The sequence below is a fragment of the Coturnix japonica genome, chromosome 30 (genome assembly GCF_054131305.1).
Source record: "Coturnix japonica strain WE chromosome 30, WE-NBRP24, whole genome shotgun sequence".
NCBI classification, from domain to species: domain Eukaryota; kingdom Metazoa; phylum Chordata; class Aves; order Galliformes; family Phasianidae; genus Coturnix; species Coturnix japonica.
The window spans coordinates 5,978,120-5,989,487 of NC_140692.1; the positions used below are offsets into that span (position 1 = coordinate 5,978,120).

At 38.6% G+C, this 11,368-nt stretch overlaps 1 protein-coding gene across 2 annotated transcripts; it reads right to left on the minus strand.

Annotated features, from left to right (window-relative positions):
* Positions 1–4,121: 4,121 nt before the first annotated feature.
* On the minus strand, positions 4,122–7,529 carry LOC146755818 (kinesin-like protein KIF20B). 2 transcript variants are annotated; one of them, XM_085525286.1, is made up of 4 exons: positions 7,450–7,529; positions 6,076–6,202; positions 5,396–5,538; positions 4,122–4,381 (listed from the first exon to the last, which is right to left on the minus strand). In XM_085525286.1, exons 1-4 carry the CDS (start codon positions 7,510–7,512, stop codon positions 4,301–4,303), a joined length of 414 nt encoding a protein of 137 aa, XP_085381412.1. In that variant the 5' UTR covers positions 7,513–7,529; the 3' UTR covers positions 4,122–4,300. The 2 variants fall into 2 exon arrangements, with proteins under 2 accessions (XP_085381412.1, XP_085381413.1); XM_085525287.1 differs by lacking the exon at positions 7,450–7,529 and adding an exon at positions 6,931–7,025.
* Positions 7,530–11,368: the final 3,839 nt, after the last annotated feature.

Genomic DNA, 11,368 nt, shown 5'->3' on the forward strand with positions numbered 1-11,368 from the left:
ATTGCTGGGGAACCGGGAGGGACTCTAAGCAAGAACACCCTCATCTAATAATGTAATCATTGGTGGTTAGTATATAAGTTGGAGGACGGGTTAAAATGATCCCAAAACCAGGAAAAAGGATAGAGAAAAGATGTTTAAATATTGTGTTAGATATGGCCTAGAGATCCACTACAGGGAAAATCAATATTTGGCCAAAATATGGATCTGATGAAGGTTGGGTTTGTCAGATCTCGAATTTATATGTAAAGAACAAAACCCCTTTTCAAAGGAGGAATCAGAATATGCTGCCTGTTGGATACAAGAAATCAGCCTGTTATTAGTAAAAAGAAAAAGGCCCGGACCAGGAAGGAGAGGAATTAGAAAAAGGAACTAATCAATGGGACCCTCCTGAGAATCTCCCCCCCATATAACCCCAATGTAGCACAAAGGGAGACAGGCACTGCCCCAGTAAGAGGAAATGGTAAAGCACACAGGGACATTTCACAGAAAAGAGGGGCATGCTGGGCTCAGGAGAGAATTAAAACAATGTAAAAGGGACATAAAAATTTCTCCTATCCCAGACACTAGCTGTACCAGCACCTCAGTGTACCCCTTATGGGAGGTCCCATTGGGACAAGGACAAATATGCTATGTAAACTCCCCACTCACTAGTGGAGAAATTAGAAATTTTAAGAAGGAAATGAAATCTTTAATTGAAGATTCTATAAGAGTAGCAGAACAATTAGATCAATTTCTGGGGCTTTCAAAACTTTGGTCCCATCAGGACCCCCTGGTAAATATAAAAGTGGGACCTGAGGGGGAAGAAGTTGTGGTTTTAGTTGATACTGGGACAGCTCGTTCATCACTGGCCCGTAAGGTGTCAGGACTCAAATTAACAAATGAGGCCTTAAAGATAACAGGGGTAGAGAGAACTGGGATGACAGTACCACTTTTTGAGAATACTGTATTAAAACTAGGGGATAAAGATGAAATTGGGAATCAAGAAAAACATGAAATAAGGCCATAAAGATAAGGGTGGAACAGCCCAAGGAACTGAATGATATGGATTGCTAAGGGAAAGTTATATGGTATTAAGGGTGTTTGTGGAAACTGAAAAATTGTACTGTTTGATCTGTGGGTTTTGAAGGGAATGGGACAAACTGCTTTGATGGTATAAGAAAGTGTAATTGCTATTGGTATACAGAAAGTATAATTGAGGGTGTGTCAAAGTGTAACTGAAGGTACAAATAGTGAAATTGTGTACAAAGGAAAAAGGGTTAAAGAGAAAGTGAGTTTATGTGTGCTGGTATGAGAGCAACCCCCTGTATTGTTTCCCCCCCCCCCCCCTTGCAAGAACTCTTGGAGTGAGAGAGAGCCGGGTACAGAGACTGTTGCTGTAAGCAGCAAAAGGGGGAGGTGGGGAGGAGGGGGCAATGGAAGTGAGAATAGCCTTCATGTGCAGAGATGTAGGAAACCTGAAATCCCAGTGTTAGCACTGGACACCTGGAGAGAAGGAGGTGAAACTGAAATAGGATGTTAGTAGTTTTTGTAATGATGAGAGTTTGGAAAGTGAGAAAGTTTGGGACAGACACAGGCTGGAGGAGTAAGGACTGGCAAGGTATAACAGGGATGTCAGGACTGAAAAGAGGTGAACGATATGAAAACAAAACAAAACTGATTGACAAACAGATAGTAAGGGAATTGGTGATAATAACAGCTGTTACTGTTGTGGTGCCAGAATAGGGCCGTAGGACCCAGAGATCCCCTCAGGGAGAGGTGGGGGGAGTGGGGGCTTGAAGTGCCCAGGGAGGGCTCCGCCCCACTGAAAGGAAAGCAGTGTGCAAACTGCAACGGGAAATTGCATCTAGGGAAGCAGGATAAAGAGATTTATTTTCTGGTGGATATGGGTGCTTCTTACTACTCATAGATGGTTTTGTAACAGTAATAGAAGCTACTGCCCAACAAGAAAAGGTTTACGGTTTTTTTTGGATTAATTAAATATAAACTAAGTAGGAATACAGAAATTCTTGTACCTGCCAGGTTGCTCTGGCAAGAAATTTAATAAAACTGGAGCTAAGGGTCCAACAATATTGACTGTTTAAAAACTGTAAGTCTGGCATTAGCACAAATGGGGAAAAACAATGTTGTACCCCAGGAGTCACAGCAATATCAAACATGATGCACTTAGGGGTGTGGGCATCAGGGCCAAACATGAAGCCCTGAATAGAAGTTAAAAGCAAGAGATTGCCCAGTCAGGGTAAAGTGGTACCCTATAAGGATACATAACTGTAGAAGGATAGAAGACTTTCTGGAGTTTGGACTCCAATTTTGCAAAAATTTTTGATAGCAAGTGCTGTAGTTTGGTACAACACTTGAAGGCAAGTAATAGAATTGTTGAATGCATACACTCAGTGGTGGCAAATCCATGCACTTTATTAACCCAGTTAAGGAATGAATAGGTGGAGTTTACCTTCTGGATTTGAAGGATGTTTCTTCTGCCTGCTTTCTGTATCATGGCTTTACAAGTCGGTGTGCAGGTTTGGAGGAGCTCTCCCCCTTGCACCCGGCGCTGCGCAACGCTGGAATAAACATACCTGCTTTACAACCCATCTCTGGATTATAGAGTTTGATTCCGCAAGTCAGCTAAACATTTGTGGTTGGTTTTTCTTTTCCCTAAACAAAGCAACCTGTTTTCTGCACTTGCTGTGCCTTACGAAAATGCACAGAAATTAGGCAAGCCTGAGACTCACCAAACACCACATGTGACATTTTGTAAAAGGTCAGTTTTGCAGCAGAGAACCACATATAATTATACCAAGTGTGCAACTACTTTTCCCATGCAGCAGCAGGCAGCAATGAGGCTGTTCTCATAATAAAAATACCATTTGAAAAGTAGTGTAATTAAGTGTATATCATGATGTACCCAGTAGCAACGAGAGCTCTGTTAACAGCTTCTGGAACAAGTAGATCACTCCCATCCCCTGCAATGACTTTGCCTCCAATATCGCATGGCTGATAAATTGCAGTCTTCTGGATATGAAATATTTGCAAGTAATTTGCAAACTGCAGCTAATCAGAACCGTCTTCCATATTGTCACCAACCACTTCAGGCAGCATTGTTCCATTTTGACATCTGGCTATGAGGCATTCATGCACGGCATTCACATACATAGGTCAATAAATAGGAGGGAGGGTGATTTCAAGTACTTATGCTTCCATCAGTTTCTTCTGTGTACCTGTGCAGTAGCTGCCCATCTCACCTGGTAGGTACGAATGCTGTTTTCTACTCCAGGTCAATAAAAGCCTCCATGTTGACATCCACATGCAGATTTGTCCAGCTAACACCATGGAGAAAAGCTTCTAAAAGTCAGTTCAAGTTTTTAATGAGATTGCTGAGCATAAAACCACATGATTCCCATGATTTTTCACAGATTGTTTTCTGCAAACCTGGATCTCACAAGCCTACAAGCAAGGAGAAAGCTTATCGGCAGAGCAACAAATAGTACGATTGTGGGGTTTTTTAAATACAATCAGTATATTGTTCTATCACCAGCTGCTTTTAAGGCAATTCACTCCCATCAAACTCTCAAATATTCACCCAAGTCGGCTTTCATCCATGTTTTTACCTCCTGAGCAATTGAATCTATAGGAACTATTGGACTTGGAGACAACACAAGGACATACTGCCAGCTGAGAACCTTTCAGCTAATTCATCCAACAGCATCTAAAGGTTCGAAGCTCACTGAGGGGGAGAACAGTATTTGGGATATTAGAATTCCCCCCAAATGTATTGGGTTTATTTTTCTAAGTTTATTAATTTAAAGCTGAACTTGCACAAGTGAGGGAAAGCACCTTTCTTCCACACTGAGGAATTGGCACCATCTTCTCTCCAAAGAAAATTCTTTAAAAAGGCCCAAAAATTAAGTATACATAAATATTAATGTGTATTCATGCTCTTCTCTCTGCCAGAGTTCTGCTAAGTACACCAGTCACGTGAAAAAAGCAAGCCAGGCCATCCTGAACAAGTACAGTTATTACTGCACAATGGGTAAATAGCAATCAGTCCTAGAGATACTGTTCCTATACAGGGGAGGCAAGACAAAAATAAATAAACCCTTAACCACAATAAAATCCAAACCCAGTTTAAGAAAGCTTGTATTTATTTCAGCCTCAGTGGAGTCAGTTTGAAACTGTCAGAGAGACACTGTACACCTATATACAAATTTAAGAACACAACGGAGTAACTGTTACTGTTTATTAACAACCAGTTTTAATAATACGATAAAAGTATGTCCTGAGAAAAGGGAACAAACATGCTTCTTCAAGGTTTTTTAACTGTTCTGGATCTCAGCCGTCGCTTGATGATCAGATGATCACTTTCCTTCTTTTGTTCCTCAGATTCCTGAAGAAAACATTTCAAAAGTTACTCATCTTTTCACACAAGACTGACAAGCTCTTCTTGACCCACGCAAACATATTTCTTCCCCTAAATGGATTTCAGAATGGAATTTGCTTATTATATTTTATTCAGAAAACTATGGGATACCGAGATCATTTTAATGCAGCTTAATCACAAGGAACAAATATGGAGAATGTACAAAATCCTGTTTATCTTAAAAAAGCACACACATCTGAGGAAAGCCTGAAGGCAGCTTTCATTTTGAAATACTTGTTTTCAAAAGAGTATTATAATACTTGTTTTGTGAAACATGAAGCGTTCAGAAAACATTTTTAGCCTCAATCCCTGTAGCTATGACTTGCCCAGAATTTCAGTTCTCGGTTCAGTTCCATGTTCTCAGAACTACAGTGAGAAAAGAAATTGTCTCATCTTCTTCATCCTCTAACAAAAAAAATATAACATTTTGGTTTCTGCCCCTATCATTCGTCAAATCATCAAAAAATTCAGAGGGATATTACAGTATGGGCAAATGATCACTATGCTGAACAGAAAAAGGACTCTAATATAATTAAAAGATGCAGTTCCAACAGAGCAAGAATGTTCTTAGCACAATAGCTGCCGACAGAGTCATGAAACTGGCACATCAGATCCTTTGCAAGTTGGCTTAGACAGGAGATCATAGTTTAAGCATACCTAAAAAGCTGTCTAAGTTGTGCTCTAGAAAAGCGTGTAGTAGAATAATCCCACTCCGACACACTGAAATTATCTATGATTCCAAATTAGAAGACATCTCCATGATTGCTACATCACCTACTTAGTAAACTGTAAGCCAGCCAAACACAGAGATCTTTGAGGACAAAATAAAACAGAACAGCAGGAAGACCAACAAGAATGACTTGGTAGAATAAAGAAATACCTCAGTACTTTCAACCTCCCCCTGCAAATAGATGAAACCTCCAGTCTGTTTGGACTCCTTAGTAGTTTATTTTAAGCCAAGACTACAGTATAATCGCTTACCGAAGAAGCAGGTATATCTAGAGGGCCAGAAACGACAGTGGAATACAGCTTCCTTTTGCATTGTTTTGGCTTGGTCTCTCCTTCTTTGAGACTTTCAGATTCGTTTGATTTAGGAGAACTTACTGCTGACATCAGCTTCTTGGCTAGAAGACATTTGTTTTGATACATAAACCAATCAACTTACTGGTTTTGTGAGTCTTTAAATCACTGAATGCAAAAAAAGCTTCGTAACAAACTTGGTTTATAAATGACACGTAAAATTTAAGTGAAAATACTCAGAAATTGTATTTGTTCATCGAGGTTCTTTATTGCTTCTATAGCTGAAACTGTTTATAGGTTCAGGTACGGCAGCTTAAAGCACGCATTAAAATGGAGTATGAAAGACAATCATGGCTCAGAAGTCGCTGGAAGTCAGAAACTTCAGCAGGAGTTAAACAACAGGCCTAACTTTCGTGCTGACAGAAGCACAAGACAGAACCAACTTTCTCTGTATACTTGTAGGTTTTCACAAATGTAATAATGAATCTCTGAAGAGACGAATGAATGCATTTACTACATAAATCAAAGGACAACTTAACATGGCAGAGAAGTCTAAGAACACATACATTAATAGCCTACAGCAGAAACAAGCCATTCTACAATGTCTAGGAAACATGGAATAAAACTTATTCTACACCAACGTTTAGAGTGTATAATAGAAGGAGAGCTTTGAATAAAATCTCCAACTTTTTGCAGTGTTTCATCCTTCTTTTTAGTCAGTCTTGAAGCATGTACTCGCTTTCTCAGGAAGTAGTCTTTTCCAGATTTCTGTTCAACAGAGATGTGAACATGTGAAACAAGAGCATTGTTTAAACTTCATTTTAGTACAACGTTATTTTAAGTTGACATTTTGAGCTTTACTACTGACACCTCTGTTCATTATGCTGATGATACCACAACGGCAAGTAATGCAGACAATTTTATACCCTTTAGGGAGTTGTCAAAATCTCAGCTATTTCAAGGCATACGTTTCTTAAAGTTTCTTAATAAGGCAGTAGTTTCTTTAAAAGTAGCTCCCAAGCTGTGGAGTTGTTTCTTACATAAGCTGTTCTAATTACATAAAATAAACAAACATACAAAACAGAAGACAACAGATGGGAAAAATCTACTACTCATACTCTGACCATGCCAAGGATACTGCTATCACATGTGAACATCTGTTTTTAATAACTGCCATGCATATTAATTATATGAACCTTAGTTTAATACAAGGGCTTCACTTACAAAAGCACACGATAATACACTAAAGCTTCTCTTCCTAACTATTCAGTGTGCAATATCCTTCCCTCCAAATCATTACACAGTACAGCCATTACACGCTCTGGGGACAGACTGACTTGCCCTTTGGTTAGCTTATGGAATTTAATAGGAAGAGCTCATAAGCATGTAAGATTCCCATTCAGGTATACACATAAGGATAAGACACTGCTTCTTTCGTGTGACCACACAATTACAGGAAGTCCCAAGCTAGCTTCAAAACTAGAACAAAAACCAACCATTTTCTCGTCACTTGCAGAGGGTGAATTAAAAGCCATGATAGATTTTGTATTTTTCGTGTTCTCACTTTTCACAAAATCCTGGGAAAATAAGACAAGTTTCAGCCATGATTCTTTTGGAAAGAACAATTGATGTCACAAAAGTGAACACTTTAAACACTTTTGCTAATAGTAGGGAAGTATTTTCTAGTGGTAACTATTCCACTGTAAATCAAATAATAAATAAGCATTCAATTATAAAAACAGGACATTAAGATATCAGTATTAGACATCTCATGATGTCTAAAAAGCTGATTTATGTCTACAGGTTTCAAAGAAATTACACAATGGAGTTAAGAGAAATTCCCTTCTCTTAAACCATTATCACTGAGCTTGGCTATTAGTTTTGTTCATTAAAGCAGTTCATTGATTAAATTCTTCAACTACTTTACTGAGGTAGAAATAGCATTTTTTTAATGCTTAAATGAGAATGGTAAAAAGGCATCAGATATTTTGTTTTCTGTTGGGTCTAGGTCATACCTCATCCATGTCATCACTTCTTTTCTTTTTTGCCTTAGGCATTTTCACTCCTAAAGGTATCATGCTGCCGTGCTGCTTTATCTCCATCTTATCAGGTTGCAGAGGTGTCAGTGGGATTTCCAGCTCCGGTTTTGGGAACCGACTAGTTTTGCCATTTTCTGCGGACACTCCAGAAGAGTCCAGGACAGTTTCCAAATGCTCCTGATAGCACAGAAGAATTTTAAGTGCAAGTGTTAAGGTAGCCATGAGATTAAAAAGCTATAAAGCATCTGGAAAAGGATATGTAAGCATTCAATTTTCCTGCTGTAAGAACACTTGTAACAGAAGGAGTCTATTTCAGTTACAGCAGAGTTTTACCCTTCTTTCCTAGAACTTGTTACATTTAAAATTATTTCCAATCTATGATCACAAAAAAAGTTCTCCATGTTAAACTGAGCCTGATACTTTAGAAGTCATTTTTTCTCAAGGGCACAGACAACTACACTTTTTTTTAATAGAGAATGGTGGTAGAACTGACACGATTTTCTTCATCTCAACTCTGCTGCGTCAGAACTGGGCAGGAACAGGAGCATTTGATTCAAGTGTTCGATTAACTTCCAGCTTAATCTTAGGGAATTTGCCCTTCCTCTTCTACACTAGAGATGTTATTTACATAAGTAAGGTCCAGCTGGCAAGGTGCAAGCCCAGTACAAGTCATTAAAGAACTCCATTGCTATCTTTTCCCTGGAGAGAATAAAGACATTCAAGCAATGACACCGTACTTAAGCTGAAGGCTATCATGTACCTGCTCATGGTCAAATGGCAGCAAATGCACAGCTAAGTGACAGGGAAATGTCAGTATGCATTTCCCCAGCAGCACTTACTGTCCACAATCCACCCAATCCTGTTTTTCTCAACAGGAACAACAAAGTCAGAACTGAGATCACCTGGACTCCTCCTTCTCTATGGCAGGAATTCAGCTAGCATATCAAAAATGAGTTCAGATGCTGGTTGAACACATGGAAGACAGGCTGCTGGGGACATCAGAAAATGGGAGATGGCTGCTTCTACTGCTGCTAGTAACTAGCAAACTCCAGTGTCCCAAACACAGACTAGCAGCTTTTACTACTTACACTGTTCCAACCCCCTGAGGGGAGTCTTCTTCCTCTCAAAAAGTTACCAAAGATTGTAGAAAGACAAAAAGTAGTCAGAGCCACTTTATCAGGCTCTGCTAAGAATCTGAATGGAGTATCACCACCCACTGTATTTCCAAGAATTAAGTTGGTTAATAAATACTTTGTTTTTAAAATATATGTAACTGCTATTTTATGAAAGTTAGCAATTAAAAACTTATATAGGAATGATTAACATCATCTGCTAACAAAACAATATCCAGAAATCCTGCAGAGGAAGAAAATAAGTTCAATTTGCTGTGACCGTTTCAGTGGCTCCATGAATTTTTTCCAAGTAACTTATCTAATCATGAGCCACTTCATAAGCATTAACATGAGGAGAGTTTTAAACAGCACCTGACAAAAATTCATCACACAATTGTTTCAACAGCTTTTATTCCTATCAAAGGCTATAAAAACAGGTGATCTGATCACCTTGAGAGGGATAAATAAATTAAAACTTGGGAATTGTTTAGAGGACATGAGATCTTTTCCTACTCATTCCTTATCAAAAGCAATACAATCACAACATTTTCAGATCTGAAGTTTCATACTAACCTCAGATTCATTTAATGAAGTGAGGCTCCTAGTACATGGACGTGACAAATAATTGTCTTCAGCTTTGCATCTTAATGGAATACTTTCTCCAGTTTTAGTTTTGCTTTGTTGTTTCCTAGGCTGTAAATATTTAAAAGGAGTAAAGATTAGGCTATGCATTAGACCTCCAAAATATCTCGAGTTTTCTAAAGTTACAGTGTAAAACCTCAAGCTCAGACGCCACATGAACACGTAAGCTGAAACACAGCACAAGTGTGGGAAGGTAGTAACATCTATTCATTGTGTGATCTTCAGATACACCCTACTGGGTCTCACTAACAGTCTCAGGCAGTATTCTGCCTCCAAAAGAGAGAAAGCGAGACATTATTTAGGGACAAAATCTGTAACGCTGGTCGTTTTGTCATCCATTTCCCCCATACTCTGCATGCTCACAGCTGCTATGTTAGAACACCAAAGGCTAAACCTCTGCCTAATCTTCAGCATCCACATACGAATACATGGAAAACTGCATGGAAAAGTTCCATAATGTACACAGAGAGATGGTGTTCTAGTAAATAAAATATTTTTGAGAAGATGAGAGCTCATGTTTGAGTGGAAGACAAAAAGAACCAACAAGTACTCATCACTGAATATGTAGTTAAAGGACTATATGCTAAGAAAAATGATTCCAGCTCCAGTATCTCCTAGGAAAACAGAAGAACAAAAAGGGGTTAACAAGATGTTAAGTACTGACTTTCTATAAATATAATCATACCTTTTCATTTACAGAGTCATTCCTTCTACTTTGTCTTTCTTCAAGTAAAGGTATTTCTGGCAAACACTGAGGGCTACTGTGGTTAATGCGTTGTTTTAATTCCTTTATAAAGTCATCTTTGTCAGCCAGTTCTTTTCTTAACTCTTCTATCACAGTTGCATTATCCTAATAAACAGTAAAAACTGCTGAGTTGTGGGATTGGCAAAAGGAATTAACACACACAAGCAGTATTGCAATTACTTAGTAGCATCAGTTTTAGAATTGCAGGCTAGAACACTTAACTATTCAAGAACAGTAACATTTCATGGATTTGTACGGTCACTGTTACAAGTGCAGTAGTCACAGAATTGCCTGGGAAGTTGTAATACAATATATTTTGATTCATCTATTTTACTTATGTGCTTCAGCCTTCATCTCCCTTAAGATATAATAACCCGAGCTTTTATTTGTTCCCAAATCCTCGGTACTGTGAGAAAGTCGGCAGTTGTAGGGGAAGTTTTGCTATGAGAACATCTTTCTTCTCAGAGAAAGTGAATCCAAACATTCTCAAAAGAGCACAACTCATTTAGTCTTCTGTTTAGCTTCTGAAATTCTATGCTACGGCTTAGATTGGCTATCCTGATTAAAAGCTGGATGTTGAAATAAGAAATGCAACTTCCAGAGATCATCCCCCCTCTGCTTTTTGATGCTTCCCTTAATCTCTCTCCACGTCCCCTTCTGTCTTTTCATGCCATTGTAGATACTACCTCAGAGAAAGCAAAGAAAGTAAGAAACCTGAGACAGAACTACTGTCTGAGTATTGAGCCTAGCTTGGGATCCGGAAATGCTGTGAATTATCAGAAAAAGCTACAGATGTCCAGTCTGATTGTAGGATCATAAGCATCAAACTGACATCTGCTTATCTGAACTACTGAAAAAATTGAAATTTTAGTAATTAACAGAAATTCTGTTTCTGAAGAACAAAAATAAAAGCTGGTGCTTTTTTTGGTTAGTTGCACATGATGTCAATACGACAGTGTTCAAGAACAGAAGCACACCCAGAATACAAAGAGCAGGTACAGGAGTCTTACAGAATTTATGGGTAGCTAATCAGGTAGGAGGAAAGGAGAGCTGACCTTGCTTGAATCCTTTAAGGCAGATTGTCTCAGTTCTGCTATTTCTGTCTCTTTTTGTATGACATTAGAAGCCAAAGTTTTGAGCTGTTTTTCCAAAGCTTCTATTAACTGATCTCTCTCCTCACGCCACTTTTGAAGATTATGGTCCTTTTCCTCCAGCTCCTATATTTCATGATGAAAGAAAAGCATACACAGTAGAAACAAGCAGAATTTTTAAGACAGCCTAGAATTAATAAGTTTTTCATATAGCATAAATAAGGACTCAAGCTGATAAAAAGAGTTTATGGTAAGACATTTCAATTAACATATCGTGATGTCACTCAACAAGATCAGGTTACATG